The sequence below is a fragment of the Musca autumnalis genome, unplaced genomic scaffold, assembly GCF_047663935.1.
Source record: "Musca autumnalis isolate F117 unplaced genomic scaffold, ASM4766393v1 scaffold_4, whole genome shotgun sequence".
In the NCBI taxonomy this organism is placed as follows: Eukaryota; Metazoa; Arthropoda; class Insecta; order Diptera; family Muscidae; genus Musca; species Musca autumnalis.
In genome coordinates, this window is record NW_027411977.1 from 90,679,230 (window position 1) to 90,705,600 (window position 26,371).

Consider the following 26,371-nt stretch of genomic DNA (forward strand, 5'->3'; position numbering starts at 1 on the left):
GTTCTAAATTCTCATGAAATACGATTTGTAATGCATCCAAACATTTCTAATATAAACTGAGGTTTCGACATACATAGGAGGCGCTCAGCGCCAAAACGGCCTAACCCATCTGTTCAAAAAATCAAACCGACTACACCGATTTAAACGGAAACTTTTAAAATAAATACTAAAAACCCCCTATTGTTGCCAGCTCTAAGCCATTTTGCCGCCTGTGGACCTGCCTTGCAGAGTAAAACGCCTACCAAAATAATTTGGTTTGAGCTTTCGGGTTAGGTACTAAAATCGATTTTCCAAACTCATCAACTTATAGAAATATGTTGTCCTTCCATTCTAAAATCCCGAAAGCCCGGGCCATACTCCATAAACTACAGTAAAACGTAGCAAAGGAAAGTACAAGTAAAAAAGTATCAGTCGGCTTTCCCGACAGAGATATACCCTAAGCCTGTGTGAACTGAAACATCTATTTCCCAAAAAAACGAATGAATTTAGGGAGTTTTCAAAATTTTGGGCGTATGAACCGACAAAAGCATGGATTTGGATTAAAGTTCAAAAGCTGTAGGCTGTACCCCAAGGAGTGGACCGATAGGGGCCACTTTTGAACGTAGACTAAGTTTGGTCAAGGTATTTCGAGATCAAGAGCTTGGACCAAATCGGTTGAGATATCGCGCGAATCATTTTAGCGAATAGTTTCGAAATTTTTTTGGGGGGTGGTGACGGAAGGATTGGACTTATAAGCACCACCTTCGAATTTCATATAATATTCGATGAAATATTACTATATGTAAAGTGTGGACCAACGTGCTCACCAGCATCGTGGGATGGGGTGTTTTACAGTTTTCGGGTCATTTTCTCAAGAAGTATGAACTTGCCACTCGAAAAATTTGTACCATCGTAATAGGGGGCTTTGAGCGCAACATGTTGCAAGAAAAATCAAAACGATTCGAGAGGAGGTCTTAAACTACACTTTTCCAAAATTTTGTGTAGGAGGTACCCGAAGGAGACCACATGTCGTCGGTGTCATGCTTAAGTGTTCCATACGCCATTTGCTTGATTCGAGAAAAACTCAGACTTTTGGGCAACAAGAAAGGATTTTTAATCCTCGTATACATATTGTATTTATAAATTTAAACCATTACGTTACCTCATGTTATAACCGTTTCGTCAGGGACAATATTTCGAGGATCGTGGGGAAACGCACACAAATCGTATTAAATAAATTGTCTTGATTTCTAACAATATGAATACTCAAAGAATATCTAAGAATAAAGCACAATAATATCTAAGGCATAATTATGACAAAGTCAGTAAAAACAAGTAAAAAAGTCTCAGTCGGCTTTGCCGCCAGAGATATACCCTCAGACAGTGGAGAAAAGAATTTTTCGAAAAAAATTATATTTAGGATGTTTTCAGAATTTTGGGCGTATGAACTTGCAGACAAAAATATGTATTTAGATTAAAGCTCAAAAGTTTGGCCGGGGAGAGACTTACACGAATGGACCCACATAGTTCATTTTGGCAGTGTGTCTTATTTTGGGAGACATTCCTCTCGATAGATATTGCGCCCACCAGTCATTTCAGTGGGTCACCATATAATTTAGACCTTTGAACCATTATATAAGGAAACATGGACTTGCCCATTAAAAACATATTATCGCTGTAAAGAGGGGCACTAGGAGTACCTTCGGCAAACATTTCCAATGGATCCTCGAACACTTAAACAAAAATGTTGAACATTTGTGTGGGTGGTACCCTTAGAAGTGGACCGATAGGGCCCACTCTTAAACATGAACTAAGTTTGGACACGGAATCGTTTGTTCCGTTTATGAGATATCGCTCGAATCATTTTAGTGAATATTTTCGAAAATTTATCGGGAAGGTACTGGAAGAAGTAGACCTATAAGAACCACCTTCGAATTTTATCGAAGAAATATTACGATATACAAAGTGTGGACCAACGAGGTATTCGGTTCGAGAGTTGTCGTGCGCTTGCTGGCCGTAGGGGGTTTTTTTACAGACATTGGGGCATTTTCTCAAGATGTAAGGCCTTGTCAATCAAGAAACTTATAACACCGTAATAGGGACCATAAGTGCAACCTGTTGCAACAAAAATTAAAACTATTCGAGAGGAGGTCCTAAACTGCACTGTTCCGAAATTTAGTGTGGGAGGTACCGAAGGAGTTGACATATATATTCTATATTACAAAAAGTTGTAAACTGTTGTGGGGGAGGTACCCAAAGGAGTGGGCCAATATGACCCATCTTAGAACTTGATTTCAGTTTGCGCAAAATTGGTTTATCCATTGGAGAGTTATCGTGCGCTGCATCCACTACACATGGTGCCTTACCAGATTTTTACAGCTTTTGGGTTTTTTTCTCAGAAAGTATGGACTTGCCCCTGAAAAAACTTGTACCGTCGTAATGGGGGCAGCAAATACAAGTTGTTACAACAAAAATCAAAACGATTCGGGAGGGGGTCTTAAACTGCACTTTTCCGAAATTTTGTGTGGGAGTTACACGTGGAGTGGACCTATATAGTCCATATTCGAAATTTTGGTAGAAATTCTACGAGATGCAAATATGTACCAAATCAGTTACTCCCTTCAAAAGTTATCGTGCGCACAATTTTTCCGAACATTTTCGAACTTTTGTGGGGGAGTTACCTGAAGGAGTGGACCGATGTGGCTATCTTCGAAATTAAACTAAATTTGGGCCAAATATTACTATGTGCAAAATTTGGTTGGAATTGGTTGATCCGTTCGAGAGTTATCGTGCGCACCAACAAGACGGACATGGGTAAATCGACTCCAAATTGTCTGAAACGAATTTCGTCCAAACATACTTGGGGTCTAAAACCGTTATTTCTATGAGGCACATTTTAGATCGTATCGTTAGCCTAAAGGCTGAGGATATAAAAACATTTTTCTTTTATCCAAAAAAGTTGTTTACGCTTCTTTGAGTGTTCATATTGCAATAACTCTTCGGCAAAGAGAAATAATCAACTTATGTGGCACTTACAATCTAATTTAATGTCAAAAACATCTACTAACTTATTATTCTCCCAAACCTGGTGGTGCATACTGATTAATAAGATCCTCAATACAGGCCTTTACATAGGATTTATGCGGTTCAGCTATACTTTCCAGTTTGGGTAACATTTTCATAAGAAAAAGGAAATCGGTGGAGAGATTTATATTCTTGTGTAATTGTGGTGGTGTTGGTGTCGCACTAAATTTGTTGCCATTTTCTTTGCTTAAACCATTGCTGCTGGAGGCAGCAGCAGCTAGTCCATTGCTTATTAAAGTGGTGGCATTTACAATGACCGGAGTGGCACTTGAAATATCGCTACGCGTATAATTACTCTTGCAAATCTTTGAATTTGCCGTATGCATGTTATTGGAAATAATACTATGTGGTGGTGGTGGTGGCGGCGGTGTTGCAGGTTCTTTTAGAATCATCAACTGTTCGCCGTTATTGCTGACATTTAATGTTGTGGACGCAACGTTATGGGTATTGCTGTTGGTGACTGGTATAATTTGTGTGGTTATAATTTTGGTACGATTCTTTTTTGGTGGCAGTGTTAAAGGCAGTCTTTCATTGTTATCCAGTTGTGTTTTCAAACGGACACTATTATTATTGGTATGGAAGTTATCATTTATTACGGTGGGTTTTCCATTGACATCCTGATTTGCAGTGCTTGGTAGTATTCCACTACCATTACCACCGCTGGTCGCCACAGTAATAGCTAATCCATTTCCGTTTGCCGTTGCAGCAGAACCCTTGGCTTGTATGCAACTTAGGATTTCCGGTAAGATTTTTTCAATTTTTTGCGGCAACTGGCCATTGGTGGAGTCAGCGTAAAGTGTTAACTTTTTTGTACCACTTCCATTTTCTGATTTCATAAATTTATCCGCCAGGCCGTTGCCATTCGCATCATTAGTTTGTTTTTCCTCCATTATTAAGTACATTTTACGTTTTTGTCCAGTGGCTTTGACAGTTCCGGAGGCACAATTTCCGCCAATGCTGTTTCCACTGACACAGTTAACACCTCCGCTGCTGTTATCGTCGTCGCACTTTTCGGTTATCATATAAACTTTACGATTTTTTAGAGCCAATGCATTTGTTTTGGCCAATAGGCCGGCATTTAATGTTTTTATGGCATTCTCAGTCAGTTCATCCATAGTTGGTCCATTTGAATTAGAGGTGGGCGTATTTGTAGAGGCGCTACCACAACTGATCGGATGTGATGATGATGAGGATGGTGGTGGTGATTCGGTGCTACTGCAATGACCATCGCTGGTGTGGGATATTGTCGATGTGGCTGATGATATGGAATTTGTACGTTTCGGCGGTTGTACAATTATTGACGTTTGGATGGGTGGTATTGCTTCCTTCGAGGTTAGCAGGGAATTGTTTAAAGCACAAATGCGTTTCTAGGAAAGAGATAAATTGATTATTTATATGCGGATGATATAAATTTATTTGTTTTACCTTTAGGACATGTTCGGTGGCAATTCTATTACTGGAAGAATTGACAGCAGCGGATGCTGTTTGTGCCTCCTTCTGCATACGTGTTGGTGTTGTTTTTATTCGTGTTTTAGCCATTTTATTAGCTATTGCTTAGTAGTTGAATATTAAATGCTTACATAAGACGAATATTTTGAGGAAATCGAAATGTTTGTCTGAAAAGAAAATGAAAATGGGTAGAAGTTAGTCAAGCACCTATGTAGGAAAAATTATAATAAAATTGGAAGATTATATTGAAAACTTAAACAAAACCAAAATACTCTCAGTATGTGACAGTAGGAAAAACTGACTGTACGAGTGGTGGACCTAATTGTACTATGGGCAGATTCCCAATTCTAAAAGTAAATAACATTTTCTAGGCAATAGAAGTTCCTAGCGTATTTTTGGACGTTTGTGGGGTAGGTATCAGAAACAGTGGACCTAATTATTCCTCTGACATACCCTATTAACGCATTCCTTCTTATGTTGCAAGAATACCACTTGGGTTGTGTTTTTGAAACGATCGGGCCAATATCGAGGGAAGTATGGAGAAACAAGTAAAAAAGTATCAGTCGGCTTTGCCGATAGAGATATACCCTCAGCCAGTTGGAATTCAAACTTTCAGAATTTTGTGGCCCTTTTTGGACATTTAAACTTGCCGACAAAAATGTAGATTAGGCTTAAAGTTAAAAAGTGTTGCGTAGGATGTACCTGAAGGAATAGACCCACATAGTCCATTATGGAAGTGGATCATATTTTGGGAGTCATATCTTTTCGATAGATATCGTTCTCACTAGTCATTTCAGTGGGCCATCGTATAATTATTGGAACAGGATGGCAGCAAGCAAGGACTTGTCCACGGAAACCATAATATAGCTGTAAACAGGAACACAACGAACAGCATTGGTATACAGCATTGGTATATGGTGCATACCATTTTAGTGGCATTTTTTAAATATTGTGGGAAGTACCGGAAGTTGTGGACTGGACAAAATAAGACGAAAGCCAAATTTTGGATCAAATCGGTTGATCAGTTCGAGAGATATCGTGCTACATATGGTGCCATAGGGGGTTTCTATACCTTTCGGGCTGTTTTCTCAAGAAGTATGGATTTGCCCTGAAAAAAACATTTACCGACGTAATGGATGCAACGAATGCAAGTTGCTTTAACAAAAATCATAGTGATTCAAAAGCAGGTCTTAAAGTGAACTTATCCGAAATTTTGTGTGGGAGGTACCCGAAGGAGTGAACATAGCGGGTGTTTTTTAAGCTAGATAGAACTTTAAATTGTAAAAAGTAACACAAAAAATTAAATTTTGATGAAACTTTTTTTATTTGTTTCAGTATACTCTGACAAATCATCATGAATAGACTCACGCTTGAACAACGCTACGAAATTATCCAAATTTACTTTGAAAATCAGTCGTCGATTCGCGCAACTTATAGACGACTTCGTCATTTGTATGGCGTACATAATCGTCCATCTGAACAAGCCAAAATTGCCGCATATGGAGTGAGACCAATCCACAAGAGACCCTACAGACTCCATTACATCCAGAAAAATGCACCGTATGGTGCGGTTTTCACGCTGGTGGCATCATCGGACCTTATTTCTTCAATGGAGATCGGTCAATGGAGATCGTTACCGTACCATGATCAATGATTTTTTGTTTGAAAATATGGATGACATTGATCCGGAGGAGATGTGGTTTCAACAGGATGGCGCTACGTGCCATACGGCGAACGCAACCATCGACTTATTGAAATCAAAATTTGGCGATAAGTTGATTTCGAGAAGTGGACCTGTCAATTGGCCTCCAAGGTCGTGCGATTTGACACCTCTCGATTATTTCCTGTGGGGCTACGTGAAGTCACTGGTTTATGCTGATAAACCAGCAACAATTGATGCCTTGGAGGCTAGCATTGTTCGTGTTATTCGTGACATACGGCCAGCAGTGCTCGAAAAAGTGGCCAAAAATTGGACGTCCAGAATGCACTTCGTCAAGAACAGCCGCGGTGCCCATATGCCCGAAATCATTTTCAAATGTTAATGTCACGTATTGATCTTTCGAATAAAAAAAATTTTGATTACAATTTAATTTTTTGTGTTATTTTTTACAATTTCAGGTTCTATCGGCCTTAAAAAACCACCCTTTATATAATCCATATTCTAACCTAAATCTGGTAGATTTATTAGGATGTGTAAAATATGGACCAAATCGCTCAATCTCTTCAAGTGTTATAGAGCATTTTTGAACTTTTATGGGGGAGGTACCTTAAGGAGTGGGCCATGGGATATGGTTTATATTGGAACTTAAACCGATTTGGTTTGGTAAGTTTGGGCAAAATATTGCGAAGGCTACATTTTGGACCGAATCGGCAGATCTGTTCGAGAGTTATCTTGCGCTCCAATTACTACACTCGGTGTCATATTGGTTTTTTCACAATTCAGGCTATTTTCTCAAGAATTATGGACTTGTCCCTGATGAAACTTGTGAATACAAGTTGTTACAACAAAAATCAAAGCGATTCGTGAGCAGGTCCTAAACTGAACTTTTGTGTGGGAGGTACCCGAAGGAGTAGACCAATTGAGTCCATATTGGAACCTCATCTGAGCTTTGTAGAAATTTCAAGATGTGCAAAGTATTGACCAAATCGGTTATTTCCATCAAGACCTATGGTGCAAACAAATTTTTTCGAACTTTTGTGAGGGAGGTACCGGAAGGAGTGGGCGATATAACCCGTCTTCGAACTTAAACTAAGTTTGGACAAAATATTAAGAAATCCAAAATTAGTTTGGACTTGCCCATAAAAAACATTGTATCGCTGTAAACAGAGCCACAAGGAATAATTCGTTAAAAAATTGTGTTGTCCAAAATATACCTTCTTGGAATTTGATGCATGTTTGAAGATGCAAATCTGATTCTCAATTCGTAAGTTATCGTGCTCATCAGTCATTTTAGTTGGTGTAGACAGGGTTTATTGGTGCTTCTTAACCATTATCAAGAAGTAAGGACGAAAGAAGAAATTGTACCGTCGTAATAGGGGTAGCGAGAACAACATGTTGCAACGATCCGAGACACATCCTTAAACCCATCTGTATACTGCGGGCGCCCACTGAGTTGTTTTGCTTTTGCCATTCTCCCTCATTCACAGTATACGTGAACAAAACACGACTGATAAACATCATGTGGTTGTTGTGTTTTCACCTATACATAAACACTTGCTTCAGTTTGATGGTATTCTGTTGGGCGACGCTGCCTTAAACAACACTTTATCGAACATATTTGAAATGTTGTGTGGGAGGTACCATATTCAAAACTGATCTACTTTTCGAATGAATATTATTAAATGCAAAAATTGCACAATGGTCCCAACTTGCGACAAAAATCGAAAAATCGATATCAGCAAATCTCTGAGACAATTCAGCAAATTGTCTCTAAAAATATTATATTTTAATATTCCAGCACTGTTTTTGTAATTTATAACGGTATTTAACAAAACAAAACCGAAGAAATTGACATTTACGTATGATCTCTTAAAAACTTTAAAAACATCAGTAAGGTTGTGACTTCTTACAAGGCAAATAACCCAAAATTGAAAGGATAAAATTATTTTTTTTTTCCAAATGGAAGTTTTAGTACAAGGTTTCCTTATTACTTTTACATAAAAATGTGTACACATTATTCGCATAAAATATGTTTGAAATCACTTTTTTATGGATTTTTTGTTCAAGTCCTAAAAATTGAAATTAAGTTTTACTAACTTCGCCATCCTTCGCCACTCTCCAACTTTTTTGAAGAATGTTCGAAATAGTGTCAACTTTACAAAAAATTTGGTTCCAGCTGCATATATTTGCATTTCCGTGTTTGACATTAAAAATACTGACGACGCCTCTGGTCGTTTCAGTGAATATGCCGTATTACTGTATTCTCAGTTTCTTCTTTGTTTTGTGTTTTAATTGTTTGCATTGGTTTTTTTTTTCTTTAAATATTTAGACATTTTTGTTTTGGGATCTACATATGAGTGTATTTTTTACATTTGTATATTTTTGATATATGTATGATACTACATATAATATGTAAAATAACTAAAAATGTAAAGTTCGGTGGCACCGAACTTTATTATATCCCCTACCATGAAATATTCTGACCTCAAATGAAATAATTTGTTTACTTTCCTGTCCACGATACCAGTCGGAGACGTTTTTTGACCACTAAGAACTCCAAATAGCAAATTACAACCAAGTCGAACCGAAAATGTAGATACAAAACTGAGAATAACTGAAATAGGGAGGTACCGTAATATGAGGGCTATACCAAACCTGGAGCTAAGACCACAATTTTTAGCGCAGAAGGTTTTTGATCATTGAGAACTCCAAGTGGTAAATTACAACCGAATAGGGCCGAAAATGTCGATAAAATCGTCAAAATACCTGAAATCGGGAGGTATCGTAATATGAGAGCTATACCTGGGCCTAAGATGCAAATATCCAAATCGGAACCGATTTCAATATAATTTTACAGACATTTTTCTATACCACGATTCGTTACACATTCCAAATTTCATCAAAATTGGACATACATAGTGTGATTGATGCACCAAATACCTCAAACCGAGCGAAAATATATATAGGACCTACGTATATCTAAATCTGAACCGATTTTCACCAAAAGCAATAGCATTCTTGATATGGCTCAAAAACGAACTTTCTCAATTTTCAGATGAATCGGACAATAAATCCGACCTATACTTTGATAACATAAATCCATGGACAAACGGACGAACATGCAAAAATCGACTCAGAAAGTCGGACCATTTCCTTGTAGCAATCAAGGTACGCATTGGGTTAATGTTGTCTTAAAGTGCGATCTAACACAAGATGGAAGCTGGATGTCAATAAGCTGCAAACACAACTCCGCTCAACTTACCCACATGCTGGAAGACGGCACTGTCAAAGAATAGCCCACTCTCTTCAAACGCGGTTTAGGCCCTGGGAAGTCTAATATAGACCAAAACTTCTCACCCATGACACATACCACCCATTCGTGGACTATAAAGCCGCATTCGACAGCCTTAACCTAACTCTACATCATCCTCTATGAATTCCAGAAGATACACGAATATAAAAGTCTGGACACGACACAGAAGCTAGATCGATTGATGATAACTAAATGACAATGGACGAGTTTGGATTTGGATATTCAATTGCTTTCCAAAAACTTCCTGAGTTAATAAAAGTCTTTCTACATAATTTTTAATTAATTGCATTGAATATACCGAAATCCGATGTTACTAGAGTGTTAGGTCAATTAGCATAACATTAATAATGCTACCTAAACAAATTAATTTTCCTTGGTCGACCTAGACTAATTCCTTTTGGTAGAACACTTCCCATTAGCCCAAATTGTCGCTAAATTAAGTTTTACATATCAAAAATTAAGTTTTACATATCAACAAAATACACAACTATTTTATTTGGACTTATTTTGTAATATTCAAAGGTTAGACCTGTCTCATTACATGGTCTATAATATAGACTCTATATAAGTATAGGTGCCGTAGGGAGGGTATCACGTAGTCGGTCCCGTCCCGACTGCTTACTTGTTTATAATCACTTTGACGCTCACTGTACATTTTCCTAATATTCCCGAGTCATAAGGTGTATGCATTATTTGTACACTGTGTGTCTGTGCAGCATCTGCAGACCAGACGTAAGCCGGTTTAATTGAAAAATAAAAAAACACTAAAAAGCATAAAGCTTTACTTCCACATCTGTGTAAATAAAATAAAATGACGGCAAGTTTATGTAGTAAAGCTTTGAACTTGATTTTATTTATTTCAGTTTTTCGTTCTCGCTCTCTATCTCTTCATTTGTGTTTTTAGTTCAAGTTTGTTGCTCTCTAAAAGTTGCAAATGCAGTTTATTGTGATTCTTATTGTGTTCGTGTTGGTGTTGCGTTGTTGTCAGACATGGTTTTTATTATTAGATGGTATGGACGGATGGATGCATTCCATTTGGTGTTGTTGTATTGTTGCAATTATTATTTTAATCATCAATGCAGGAAAATAACCTCAAAAATTAGTTACTTTTCTTTGGCATAGGCATTGTGGCTACTAAGGCATTTAAAATACCTATGTATGTAAATATATGTAGTATGCGTACGACAAGAAGAGGGTGGTGCGTCTAGCCCTTCCTGCAGGTAATTGGAAGTGAGTGTCTTACTTCCTCGCTTAAGAAGTCACTTCCGTGACACTCATTTTCTGATAAAAAGAGATAGTTTGATTTTTGACAATAAAAACTACAGTTGCCTATCTTCCATAGTCTTTTTGTCTTTTGTGAGGTGACTGAAGGTGGATAACAGAACTCTCCTTCACCTACCGCCAAAAACAAGGCTTGCATCAAGGTGAGGAATAATAAAAGCACCTATATTTATTTTTATAGGTTCGTCTTTATATACAAGCAAGGGATAAGGCAGAATTCTCTTATATGGAAGAATGCACGCCGATTCCTATTGGCTTAGTAAAATTATATCTACTTTTTATCGCGGAATCCGAACGGCGTGTCTTACGACCACGCCTGTAAAGAAGTTTTTTTATGGATGAAATACTCAGGAAATGTAGGCCAGCATTACACCGACGGGATTTGCCACAGACGAATTTTTTTTTATTTTGGTCAGGGATTTAACCGCATCACTTCTGTGCGCAAGCCAGACGTGTTTTGTCGTTATAGATCCCAATATAATGACTATGAAAGATTTTAGAGAGATCTGGATTTGAAGCTTGGGTTTAAAATAAGATTGAGGGCATGTATCCTCATAAACTCAATAGAATTCTGCCTGTTGAGCGAAACCGGCAACCAACTAATCGGAAGGTTATGTTGCTAGTACGGCGAAGACTTGACCCATGGCAACGATACCACAAGAGACAGTGATTAAGGCATCTCTGATAACGCGCAAAGGGTGCAAGACGGCGTCGTTGCTCGTAGAACCATTGCTCACAAACTATAAAGGATGGCAACGTCGCAAAGACCCAAGTGACTTGACAAGTTGTTGCGTCCAACCTCATACGAATATCGAGAAGCAAAAAACCTCACGGGATACCTCTTGATAGCAGTAATTTACAAAGGTGATCCCGAGGGGAAAATGCACGAATATACCTAGCTGCTGGTAGAGGGTTTTCTAAAGAGAGTCTTCTTATCTGACAGTGTGGATGTAAGTCAGACGTACTTTAGCAGAGCAAACTCATACAAAAAAAAAAATATTAGGTATCGGGATGAAGAAACGACAAAATTCCAAAGTATAAGGGCTCTCAGTAAGGGCTCGGTGGTGAGCACTGCTCTAAAGCCACACGTTGTAACTTTCATACTAAACTTTTACAGCATTAAGGAGCTCCATCACCTCCGCTCTCTCCCAATAGCTGGGTAAGTTTCGTATGAAAATTTCAACGCATGGCTTTAGAGTTATAAGAAGACCGAGACAGTCTTTTGTGACAAACAGACATCACACAATACATTTGGTGGCGCTGGTCACTCAGTACTAGGCGTGCTATGATGACAGCCCGCAGTTGTCAATTTGGTAGCAGTCATTGGCAAAGTTGATCCCGAAAGGATGATCCGTGAAGATCACTGACTGCTGGTAATAATCATGGTTGCTTCTGAGGAAAGTACTTTTGACAAGTGGCTAAGTTAACAAGGGTTGAAGTGTGAGAAAAACGCATTAAAACAAAAACAATTCTTCCTAGGAGTCTAAAATGCTTAAAAGATACAATATATATTTCTTTTCCGAAAAAGAAAATTATTTAGATGCTTGCAGGTTCTGAAACAGAGCATAATTAAGCTTTCGATAATGGGGAAATGTTATTAAAATCCTTTTTTAATATTTTATATTTCTTAACATTTCCAGCGCGTATGATTTTTATTAATTCGTTTATAATAATAACCATACGCACAGGGGTTACAATGTTAAGAAATACAAAATAGAACCTGAGGAATAACATTTCAACCACTATTAGTCCATATTTACATTAGGCGATTTTCCTTGCGGCAATTGTCAGTTTGTAGGTGAGAGAGGGTGTTGAGAGGCAAAGGTTACCATATGCCTCACCCCTTCCTCCTTCAAACTGACAATTGCCGCAAGGAAAATTGCCTAATGTAAATATGGACTTACTTACACCCGTAGATGGAAAAATCCCAGCAAAATATTCGATGCCAAAGATGTCATTCAATCATGGGTGAAAGTGATCTGGCATGTCATCTTTTTAGCATCTTCATCGATTAATTTTATATGAGCGTCGACCCCAAAAGATGCTATTGATTTTTGGATCCAAAGCATGTCATTTACACCAATGCTTTGACATTTCATGTTCACCAATGTTTTGGCATGTCATTTCCACCAATGCATTGGCATGTCAGTTTTACCAACCCTTTGCAATGACATTGTCATTACGACGAGAGTTTTAACAACGTTGGTTGTGATTTCGAGTCTCCTATAACATCATGCCTATTGTAAATAATTTAGAAAAAATATTTAGAAAAATGTGTATAAATAAAAACACAAAATTTATCTCTCTTGGATCGCTGAAATGGGTTCAAATGCTGATGAAAAGATCGGATCATTCACGACTTCCTTTGCGTGGGTTCAAATGCTGATGAAAAGATCGGACTTTTCACAACTTCGTTTGAACCAATGCAAAAGATGCCATGAAATCACGTCATCGGATGAAACCCCTTCCTTCAAATTTTTCTGGGATGTAGTTGCTCAAGGCGTTGTAATATCTCCGAAACTGTTTACCCTCTTCCTTCGAAATTCCACACCCTCCACAAGGCATAGAGATCGTAATGTATGCGGATGACATATCTGATAGGATCCATCACTTTTATTATACCCTACACTACACAATGGTAAGGGGTATTATGTCTTTGGGCATTTGTATGTAACATACAAAAGAAAACGAGATAGACCCATAGTTCCTTTTAGGGACGTACAGGTTCGATTTATTGTCCGATTCAAAAAAAAATTGGGAAGATCATTTTTTGGCCAAAGAACGAACGCTATTTATTTCGGTAAAAATCAGTTCAGATGTGGATATAGCTCCCATATACATTTTCGCCCGATTTTAGGTATTTGGTGCACCAATCACGCTATGTATGTCCAACTGTGATGAAATTTGAAACGTGAAATTGAAATTACGTCTAGAAAAAAGTTTGCCAAATTATATTGAAATTGGTGCAGATTACGATATAGCTCCCATATATAATTTCGCCCGATTTTAGGTATTTGATACACCAATCACGCTCATATGACGGAATTAGGTCTAGAAAAAAGTTTACCAAATAATATTGAAATCGGTTCAGATTTTAGGTATTTGGTGCAACCGTAATGCTATATACATATGTACGATTTAAATGAAATTTGAAACCACATATGTCCAACTTTGATGAAATTTGAAATGTGTGACGGAATTAGGTCTAGACAAAGTTTACCAAATTATACTGATATCGGTTCAGACTTCGATATAGCTCCCATATATATTTTCCCCCGAGTTTAGGTATTCGGTGCACAAATTTCGCTATATACATACAGTTAGGCAAGAAATGTATTGCAAAAACCAAAATTGTAGAAAATTTCATATTAATTGTTCGTTTATGACAACAAATTATGGAAAAACTATACGGTTTTTTGTGCAAATCTCTTGCTATAGGTCCTTACAACAATATCCCGTCAAAATATGCAAAGGTTATTTGCGATTTATAACAAATACGGTCAAAAATAAGAATTAACTACTACTTGGGGGGTGACAATAAAAGTATGGCAATGGGAAAATCAGTACTATAAAACTATAAAATTTTTGCAATTTTTTGCGGTCATTATGCATTTTTATGTCTTTTGCGGCTAATAATAGACTAACAGTATTGAATGTAATAAAGTTCAGTGATAAAAAATGCCGTCATGGAGGGTCTTCAGACAGGTAAAAAACGCATAGGACCATATTAACAATAAACAATGACGGCCACATGCAAGTATGCAAAAAATGAATATTTGACTCAATATGTATTGTAGGATAATGGAACAATGCAAAACAGTCCGATTTTGGCTTTGAGAACATCGAAATACCTCTGGAAAATATATGGAAAAAAATGACACCAGTGTAGTATTTTGAAACAACCTACGACAGAGCACTATTTCGTCTCTCAATGGTATGGAATGGATATTATCCTCTGCTATCATAATAAATCCAAAAAATTGCGCCAAATCCAATAAAACCCATCAAATATGGAAAAGCTTGAATACCGAATATTTGGGTACTATATTCTTTACCATGGAAAATAGTATGCGAAATTGGGTTCAAGGATATAATAATGATTGGGAAGACATCCCCACTGACATCATTAAGAAATATTTAATAGTCATTAGTCTGAAAGTCAGAAAAATCGATCCCGAAAGCTCAAACAAAGTGAACTACCACCATTGCAAAGACCAGATCAGGACATGTTAATCTTATTTGTGTAAATTGCCGATGTAATATAACACCACAAAACTCTTAAATACATCGGGCCAACATCCTGATATCAACCCTCATAAAATTGTTGGGTCCAATTTAACAAAAAACTGCAAAAACATCCTCCAACGAAGGATCAAGATTTACTAAAAATTGGGGAAACAGTATCCTTAGAGTGGAACATACCGCGGCTTAATTTTTGGTTTAACTAAGCTCATTAATGCTCCAATGAATGTCCAAAGTTATAAATCGAAAATAACCTTTGCATATTTTGACGGAATATTGTTGTAAGGACCTATAGCAAGAGATTTGCACAAAAAACCGTATAGTTTTTACATAATTTGTTGCCATAAACGAACAATTAATATGAAATTTTCTACAATTTTGGTTTTGCAATACATTTCTTGCCTAACTGTATGTCCGATTTTGACGAAATTTGAAACGTGTAATGGAATTAGGTCTAGAAAAATATTTGGCAAATTATATTGAAATTGGTTCCGATTCGGATATAGCTCCCATATGTATCTTCGCCCGATTTTAGATATTTGGTGCACCAATCACGCTATATATGTCAGATTTTAATGAAATTTTAAATATATGACGTAATTAGCTCTAGAAAAAAGTTTGCCAAATTATATTGAAATCGGTCGAGATTTGGATATAGCTCCCATATATATCTGACTTATTCACAGTGGTGTAGGATATTTCTAGCATAGTCGAAGGCTAAGGGTATTTAGCTGTCCGCAAAGCCAACCGATTTTTTGCTTGTTTATTAAAAGGCTAGCTTTTCTTTTTGTCCGCTGATAGTAGGGGATCTTCTCTGTCCACTGATAATAATACCGGTAGTACCGTTTTAATGGGGGTATTCACCGATTTAATTGCCATGTTTTCCTATATTTTCGAACCTACCCTACCTTATATTTTTCCAGTATACCGGGGTACATTTACAGAATAAACGATTCACCCTCGTCATATATTTATTTGTATTGTAGGTGCGTAAGGTCGCCTATCTGCCTTTTTGTTCTTTCCTTTTCAATACTTTTATTTGGTCTAAGACTGTATCTTGTTCTTTGGCCATCGATTTCTGTATTTCTGTCGTATTGTCTGTCTGATTATCTTCCAACATTTTTAATGGCTGGAGTTTCTAGGAGGGGGTTTCTTTTGATTTTTGTACATTTTTGTTAGCTTTTGTTTGTGTCTATTTGAGTTTTAATCGTTTTGTATTGCCGAGATTAAATGTATGGCTGGTTGGCTGGGCTGCTGCTGATGTTCAGTGGTGCAGCTGCTGCTGGTGTTGCAGATTGCTTTTGCAAGAACTTGCCGAACAAGTTTAAGGTCAAGTTTATGGTGCAAATAAATACGTAGAGTACATGCAGACATAAAAATACTCACATACCCACAACACTTTAGCAGTCATAGGTAATAGAAAAAATAAAAATAATTTTTGAAATTAAAATAACAAATTACTGAATTGAACGCTGTTATTATATGTATATATGTAACTTGGAGAGAGTTTATTTTTATTAATAATTTTTTTTGTTTCCAAAAATAGCATAGTCTACTTTTTTCCATACAAATATCACTGATTTCTTTTATTATAAAAAATTGTGCAATTAAATTGTAGTTTTTTTTTCTCCGTTTTGTTATGAATCACAAAAATTTCCAACTGGAACGTACCGAACCGTAATAGCAAGAAGCTGTATCTATTCTATTCCACCATGATTATTTTTATTATGAAAGGTATTCCTTCTGTGTTCTTGTTGCGAGCAGATTGGAACTAAACCGATCTTCCTGGCTGTTCTTTGTTTACTGAACAACTCATCCATCCATCCATTGGAACTCTTCTGCTGGTTGGTTCTGTGTCTGTGCATTCTCTGCTTTACCATTCTTTGAGTTTTTCGCGTGGTTTTTTGCTTTATTTTGCAAATGCATTTTTAAAAATACCAACAAGCAGATGAGCGAGTATTGGCAATAACAACAACAACAACAATGACGATGACATCGTCAACAACGAAAACTTTAAATTAGATCCCGTAAAAGGGATTTTATGCACGCCAACAAATCCAAATCCCGTGAATGTATGAATGGAGGAGGCAGGCCTTCGAACCATGTCCGCCGCACAGCATAATGATAAGGGAGAGTTTGTAGCTCTCTTTGGTTTGCTTACTCAGAAAAGTTCATTTATAATGTTGTCAAAGTTTTACACTGAGTGCTGCAAAAAGCCCTTCGACAACAAACTCATGCCATCCATTGACCCTAAGCTATGTATATATACATATATATATATATACATATGCATTTTACATATGTATATATTTTTATATGCGTCTACCCATGCACATAATGATATTTAGAGACATCAAGTGAAGTGAACATAAACGTTCAAAATAACATATATTTGGATAATTATTAATTTTTTATTTATTTTTTTTTTTAATTTTTAATACAATTAATGGGATTTTTTTATATTTGGAGTCCAGGGGACTTAAGGTTAAAATTCTCAATTCCCAATATTTTTGTTGAATGGATGGAATTGTAGGTAAACGAAAGATTATTCATGTATCGATCGCGATTAGGGATTTACTAACGCCGACCTGTTAAGTGATCGGTGTTCTTAGGTCGATACTTGGAGCCACGTTGATACCTCGGCGCCCCCATATACAAAACACTCGTGGATGATAGCAAACTAAAAAAAGAAAAGGTACCGTTGATTACGACCACAACAATGACGTCGGGCAATGTAGCACTCTGTGCAGAAAAGGACACCACGGGTTATCCCTTCTTAATCGAACAGCTAGGTCCTCCTCAGTTGCTCTAGAGAGTACAAACCTAGGCATCCTTTAGGGGATGAAACATCGACCATGGCTGGTACACCCATTCTCCACAGGCATGAGGGAAAAAGGCAAAGAAAAAAGGAATAGGAATGCTTATTGAAAGATAGTAAATTACTGCTGTACAAAGTTACTATGCTGGCGCATGAACTTGTCTTTGGTTCCAGAACCATAAAATGGATTAGAACCGGGAATTTGTTGTTGTATGATAACAAACAACTATTATTTTAAAAATTAACAACACAAAAGTATTATGAAGATACTTACGTGTTGCAAAATGATTGTGTGATGAGGATAAAATGAAACAACACTTATTGGGTTTAGACTCTGGCGGTCTACACTTTGAATTTATTGGAAATAAAAGGATCGTGACGATCTAGGATGCTTCGAGAAGAAGAAGAATAAAAAAAGCAAAAGCCGCTCTACTTAGAGATGACACTTTTGGTCGATAATTAATCGTTAAATCGGAGCTGGTCCATCCCTAACTCATCCACTGTGTTACCCTGTTCCTCAACAACTGCAACAAATTTATTGACAGGACCCCAGACGATGTTTCGGAAACGGAATTCGATGAGAATCTGCAGAAACTTTCATTCGTAAGGCGTTTCAATTGTGCGGATTCCTCGTTCGTGTTGTTACGAGCATAACATCGGTTCCGAAAGAATGCAAAGACCGGTGGTTTCAAGTTGCTAGAGTCCTTGCGGATAGCAGTGGGGAAGCCTAAGGGTCAAGAGGCGTCGTCTTACCTAGTGCGACTGCTTCGTCTGCATCTGTGGCTAAAGCTGTAGGGGACAATGAGGGACAGAAAAGGTTCAGGAATACGGAACTTGCATAGAACGGACACATAGATTAATGCAAGTCCGCAGGCTCCAAACAAGTCCAGCTGTTTTGAGATAAGTGAAGTTGGAAGGAGAAGAGAGAAAGCCGGGCAACCACTCGACATCCGACATCAAGGTGTCTTCTTGTATGACAGTGGTAGGAGTCTCAACTTGTGATGTTGGCAAGGGTAGACACAGGCAGTGGTTCAAGGTTAATTGTTCCCAAATGTGAAGAGGGTGGAGTATCCACAACCCATTGCAAAGAGGAATGGTGGGCCATCAGGCGGACAATCACTCGACTTCATACACGAAGGTGACTTCTTGTGAGAGGTCTCAACCTATGATGACCGGCAAGGGTATTCGCGGGAAAAAACTCTCCAACCCACCTAATGATAAGGTACAAGAGCCATCAAAACATGCGCGGATGATTGCCTCAGATGACCTTTAGTGGCTGTGGCAAATGGCCAAGTGGCTGGAACGACTGCCTGTTGGGTGAAGTCTTCCACAACTAATTGCAAAGAGGATTGAGGGCCGTCAGGCGGGCAATCACTCGACATCCTACACGAAGGTGACTTCTTGCCAGGTAGTGGAGAGGTCTCAACCTGTGATGACCGGTAAGGGTATACGCGGGAAAAAACTCTCCCACCCACCTAATGAGAAGCTACAAGAGCCATCAAAACTTGCGCGGCAGACTGCCTCACATGGCCTTTTAGTGGCTGTCAGACAACTTCAGGAACTCCGATTTTGAAGAGAACTGTTTCAGGCGAGTGGGAAGAGGGTGCGGTCTTCCGAGGATCCACAAGCAACTGCAAAGAAGATTGTGGGACTTGATTCGGATAATCATTCGACTTCCTTCGTGAAAGTGACTTCTTTGCAGGTACGGGAGAGGTTTCAAACTTGTGATGACCGGCAAGGGCAATGAGAAGGCACAAGAACCATCAAATTCTGAGCGGATAATTGCCTCTGATGTCCTTTTAGTAGCATTAGTAACAAGTCCAGTCCTTCTGGGAAGAGTGGATCTGGAAGGAGGAGATGGTGTTGCAAAGAGCCAATTGGCTGGAACCACTGAATATTGGCTCGAATCAATTCACAACAGGCGAGTTTGAAGAGGGTGTTGTCTTCTGAAGATCCACAAGCAATTGCAAGAAGAATTGTGTGACGTCATTCGGATAATCACTCGACTTTCAACGCGAAGGTGACTTGTAAGGGGGGGGGGAGGAGGTGTCAATCTCTGACATGCCTCTTCAAGTACGGTCCTTGTGGGAGAAGAGAAGATTTTGTTGCAAATGGCCAAGTGGCCACAACAATTGCAAAGAGGATTGTAGACCGTCAGTCGAGTAACCACTCGAATTCCTACTTAAAGGTGACTTCTTTCAAGAAAGGGGGGGGGGGGGGGGCAAAATGTCTCTCTCCTATCTAGTTAGAACGCACAAGCACCATAAAACCCTGCGCGAATGATTGCCTCAGATTACCTATTAGTGGCAGTTATTGAAAAGTCTGATCCTAAAGGTATGCTTAGCGAGGATAATTGGGTACTGGTTGAGAGTGGTCTGAGAAGATCACAGCCTCTGACGATGTGGACGACAACAAAGCCGGCATTGGAAGGACAACGATATACCAGGGCGCCATGATTATAAAATTTCAGTATGGGGAATCTAAGGATTTGCTCATCCAAACAAGAACATGGACAAACTTTGTAACGGCTTCAAGCTATCCGCTGTCTCACCTGCAGAAATCAACTGCCGCGTTGCAGCCACAACATGGGTGCAACCTCTTAATTTGGACTAGTAGCTGGGAACTGATCAACTCCTTCCAGGATGGTGGAGGGACAGTGATGAAGTTCAGGTCCCGAGCAATAATCCGGCGCACCACTTTTCATTACTGGATCAGTAACATGCATTCCTCATGTGGTATTGAATACTGATTATCCACCCCATGTGTTTTCAGGTTTCTATCAGGCATCCAGAGGTGCTTATATATGGCGCTACTTACGACTTGGGCATGCCAGCATTCAACGTTATCAATTGTCAGGATGGGGAATCTTAGGATTGTCTCATTCTGACAATAAAATGGACTCAGTTTGGAACGGCTGCAAGCTACTCGCGGTCTAACCTGATGAAGTCCCTTGCCATGTTGCAGCCATAACATGGGTGCCACCTCTTAATTCGGATGTGACAAAGGTGTTAAAGCCGCTCCACCAGCAGAATCGCGGCCTCTTGACCAGTAGCTGGAAACTTATCAACTCCTTCCAGGATGATGAGGAACACTCATGAAGCTCATGCTCTGAACAATAATTCGAAGCTGTACAGCGAGGCGCACCAGTTCTTATTATTGGAGCGGTAAAAAGCATTTCTCAGGCGGCCTTGAATTCTGCAATGAATATTCAACCCCTGGATACTTAGTATCAAGCATCCAGAGGTGCTTTGAAGTTCAGAGAGTTACATATGTGGCGCTACTCACGACTTAGGCATGCAAGCATTCAACGTTATCAATTTTCAGGATGGGGAATCTTAGGATTGTCTCATTCTGACAATAAAATGGACTCAGTTTGGAACGGCTGCAAGCTACTCGCTGTCTAACCTGCTGAAGTCCATACCATGGGTGCTACCTCTTATTTCGGATGTGACAGAGGTGTTGAAGCTGTCAGAGCAGCAGAATTGCAATAAATATTCAACCCCTGGATATTCAGGTTCAGTATCAGGCATCCAGAGGTGCTTTGAAGTTCAGAGACCTACATATGTGGCGCTGCCACGACTTGGGCATGCATGCATTCATGATTATCAATTGTCAGGATGGGGAATCTAAGGACTTGATCATCCAAACTCACATTGGGACGGTTGCATGCTGCTCCGAGGCTAACTTGCTGAAATCCACTGCCACTTTAAAGCCGTACCTCTTAATGCGGACATAGCAGAGGTCATGATAGAACAAATAAGGTAAAGTAAACAGTACAACAAATACTACCCAACAACAACCACACAGACATTTGTTTTTGTTTGTAATGTTAGTGTCAAAGGTATATGTAAAAAAAATAAGGAAATGTCTATAAATTATTTGAATTTAAAAAACTACCGCCTCTATGAGCGGTGTTTTATTGTGCTGCTCGTCGTTCGGGCTTGGAAGAGGTTAATACCTGCGTACATAAGCTGCTCTGCCTGATTGCCTTGCTTTCCTGCTTCATTTTTGACATAATAAAACTAAAAGAATAAAGAAGGCCGAGGAAATTTCGAACTGGGTTGCCCTTTTCTTTTTTATTCTTTTATCAAAAGTAAGCAAGGTAAGCAGGCAAGGCAGCTTATGTACACAGGCCTTTACATAGCATTGATATGAAGAAGTCTTTCTGGGAAATAGTTTTTTTTCTGAATGATATATTGTTTCCTCAAAAAATATATATGTATCCCTAATGTACATTGAAATAGAAATAAATATATAAAATGTCGTATGGAATTTGACACTAACGTTACAACCCAGCTGTGTATTGCTGTTCAGTCAGCTGTGTATTGCTGTTACCTTATATTGTTCTACCATGGGCAGTGGTGTTAAAAGAAACTATTTCTTTTATAAAATGCATATAAGAAAAAAATTATATTTTTTTGACTTTCTTTATAAATTATTTACTTTATAATTATATCTGTCCCCCCTTGACCTTATTACACTATGCAACACTGAAAATGCAAACAACTTCTAGTCTGCATTTTTTGAAAGTACATATTTAGACTACAAAAACCCTAGTAGGGTTTTGTCCTGTCAGATCCAGTTCGGATTTTATGGCCTCATCTAAACCGGGCTAAATATACACAAATATACACAACGGCATAGAGGCATTTTACAACAATGACATGTTCTGAAGAGTTGTGTATTACATTCCAGGGAATATTTTTCCAAAAGAAACTATTCAGAAAATATTAACGGTTTTGGGGATACGGTGCGAAATGTATAAAAATTGTGGAATTTTTGCATATATTTTGAAATTGTAGGCAATAAATGTAGTTTTTCGAGTTCATTATTTCTCCAAATATTTTATTCTTGTCCTTATCTACAAATTTGCTTCAGAGGTCAGAAGAAGATTCGCAGTGGTTTCAGAGATATAGCCCCGAATTTCTTCAAAAACTCAATATTTAACCATGTTTAGATGGGGCCATAAAATCCGAGCTGGATCTGACACAACAAAACCCAACTAGGGTTTCTTGTCGTTTGGGTCTGTACTTTCAAAAAAATCCCAGTTCGAATTGTTTGCACAAGATCACCTTAAAAATGTTGCACAGTGTTATTAAACTAAAATGAGAATCTAGGAATCCAATTTAGCATTGGAAAATCATCTGCCTTAATCCCACTCTAATATACCGCTAGCGTGTTGGAAAAAAGGGAAATACCAGTTCTTCATAATTTCTATAAGAGAGAAAAATCTGCTGCTGAAATGATTCAACGTTTCCCCCTGGCATTGAAAACGAAGTGTTATTGTAATTTTTGAGTTTTGCTTTGTCGATGTTGTTGTGGTACAGCTTTATGTCACTTGTGTTGTTATTATTGTTGTTGTTTGCATTTGAAGTTCTATGCCTAAAAGTTCGATAACCTTTGACTTTGAATAAAAGCATTTTTCAGATTGAATTTTCCTCACCAACACCAGGAGACCTGAACGCTGCTTATCCAGAGAAGCTCTCTTGCAGCAAATACCTCTGAATACATGGAGAAGAATCAACGTTTAGAAGTTAGTCACCCAGCTATTTTAGTATTATGTATGAGATGGCATTGGCATTGCTTTACTATTTTGTGGCAAGAGTGCAATGCAGAACTATTCTCTCCATGGCTGTTGTTGTGTTTATGTTTTCTTTGTTTGCAAGCACTAGCTCCCATTATAATGGTTGAAAAAAGCATAAAGCTTTTTGCCACTGAGAAAATGCAGTCATGCAAAAATGCAGATACTTATGTACGTATACGAGGAAAAGAGTATGTATGGCTGAACACCCCACCCCAACCTTATGCTTGGATAATGATTAGTTGAGAAGTACAATTGTCTTTGGAAAAACAAGAACTAAAACCAGTACCTGAAGAATGCGCACACATTTTCGTTTATCTAGCTACTCTTCTCTATAAACTAAATATTGAAATTGAGGAGACTCATAATATACTAGAGTAAGCCAAATCGACTAACTTCGGAGTTATTCTATTTGAGTCTAGTATAAGTACAATTAAATTAGTCATGAACACTGCGGCTATCCAGGATAGAACAAAAAAATTAGAAAGAAATATTGTAAAGATGTTTATTTACAAAACACATATAAATAATAAGCAGTATCATGAACTGTAACTTTATGGCGAAGATAGATTGAAATGTTTAGGAAGTCTCAATTTTGATTGTCACGAAAATGTACTGATTTGCTTCAGGAATATTAATTTTTATCTGGAGACAATAAAAAGTCTCCCTTGTCCCTTCTGAGATGTTTGTGTAACAATTATTATTACAGACAATAAATTATCAATACAACAAGTAAAAAAGTATCAGTTGGCTTTGCCGACAGAGATATATCCTCAGCCTGTGGGGATTGAAATACTTTTTTCAAAAAAAAAAAATATGGGCGTATGAACGGACAGAAATATGAATTAGATCAAAGCTCAAAAATTTGCGGGGGATATCGATAGATAGGGATTTTGTACCATACTAGCCAACGAAAAGCATAATATCGGGCCACTAGGAAAACCTTCGTTAAAAATGTTCGAAAGATCCTCGAACAGACCCTTAACTACACAAATATGTTGAACATTTGTATGGGTGGTACCCCAAGGATTAAACCGATAGGGCCCAAATTTGAACATAAACTAAGCATGGACAAAATATTACGAGATCGAAAATTTGGACCAAATCGGTTGCTACGCTTGTGAGATATTGGGCTTATCATTTTAGCGAATATTTTCGAACTTTTGTGTGAGAGATACCGGAAGCAGTGGACCTATAAGCACTACCTTTGAATTTCATATAATATCCAAAGAAATATTACGATATCCAAAGCGTGGAGGAACGCAGTATTCGGTTCGAGCTCTACAGCCACTACATATGGTGCCATAGGGGTTTTTTTTCCTCCTTTCGGGCTGTTTTCTCAAGAAGTATGGACTTGCCCCTGAAAAAACTTTTACTGCCGTAATTGAGGCAGCGAATGCAAGTTACTTCAACAAAAATCAAAGTGATTCGAGGGCGCGTCTTAAAGTGAATTTATCCAAAATTTTGTGTGGAAGGTACCCGTAGGGGTGAATTAAGCAAATACAGTCCATATTCGAACCTGATCTATATCTGGTAAATATATTAGGATGTGTAAAGTATGGACCAAATCGGTCACTCCCATCCAGAGTTATCGTGCGCACAATTTTTCCGAACATTTTTAATTTCTTGGGAGAGGTACCTGAAGAAGTGGACCGATATGGCTTATCTTCGAAGTTAAACTAAGTTTAGACAAAACATTATGAAGGCCACATTTTGGATCGAATCGGCAGATTCCTTCGAGAGTTATCTTGCGCTCCAACCACTACACACGGTGTCATAGGGTTTTTTGCACCTTTAAGGCTATTTTCTGAGGAAGTATGGACTTGCCCCTGATGAAACTTGTACCGTCCTATGGGAGGCAGTGAGTATAAGTTACTACAAAAAAAGCGATTCATCAAAGCGATCAAAGCGATTCGAATGCAGATCCTAAACTAAACTTTTCCGAAATTTTGTGTGGGAGGTACCTGAAGGAGTGGACCGATTGAGTCCATATTGGAACCCCACCTAAGTCTGGTAGGAATTTCACGATATGTATGGACCAAATCCGTTACTCCCTTCAAGATTAATCTTGCGCACAAATTTTCCGATCATTTTCGAACTTTTGGGGGGAGGTACCGGAAGGAGTGGACCGATATAACCCATCTTCGAACTTAAACTAAGTTTGGACAAAATATTACGAAAGCCAAATTTTGGACCAAATCGGTTCATCCTTTCGAGAGTTATCGTGCGCACCAGACAGACAGACGGACAGGGCTAAATCAACTCCAAATTGTCTGAAACACATTTCGTCCAAACATACTTGGGGTATAAAACCATTATTTCGATGAGGCACATTTTGCCCGTATGAAAGTGTATATACATACCCTCTTTAGCATAAATGCTGAGGGTATAAAAAATATTTTAAGAATTTTTACATGTTTTCGTTCGTGATGTAGTTTTTTCATACTGTACACTGTACAGTACAGCAGAGTAAGGCAATGTGACTTTCGTCAGCGTAAATTTAATCTTAAAAATTAAATTTACGCTCACGAAAGTCACATTGCCTTACTCTGATGTTCAGGTACCTCACATAAGATACATGTAATTTTATGTTTCTATTTTCCCTACATTCCCATTATTTGCTCTCAAATTTCCTCTCATGTTTGGTAAATGCTCTCAACTTTGTTCTCTTTTCACCATCACATTGACACTGATAAAACAAACTACTCCAGCAAACCAAATGTCGGATGTCCGACACATGGGAACAATTTCGGAAGCAAAATCGTTCTGATTTCTAGACGATTTTTCGTAGGGGAATTCGTTCAAATATCGGAGAGAATGTCGGATGTAAATTTACCTTCGAATATTACTTACTTACTTAGCTGGCCCATTACAGAACATTTGTTCCATAGACCGAACTAAGAAAAGATCTACATTCCTCTCTATTTGTTGCTTCGCACTCTTGTATACCGCGCCTTTTCATCT

General features: G+C 38.2%; 1 protein-coding gene across 1 annotated transcript in view; it reads right to left on the bottom strand.

Moving 5' to 3' along the window:
* Positions 1-1,072: 1,072 nt before the first annotated feature.
* bip1 overlaps positions 1,073-26,371 on the bottom strand; it is a 42,985-nt gene continuing 17,686 nt past the window's right edge. The window contains exons 2-3 of the mRNA XM_073980194.1: positions 4,489-4,679; positions 1,073-4,430 (exon numbers count right to left, since the gene is read on the bottom strand). Of these exons, the coding sequence (XP_073836295.1) occupies positions 3,051-4,430; positions 4,489-4,602 (1,494 nt within the window). The 5' untranslated portion in view covers positions 4,603-4,679 and the 3' untranslated portion in view covers positions 1,073-3,050. The remainder of the gene's footprint in view (positions 4,431-4,488; positions 4,680-26,371) is intronic.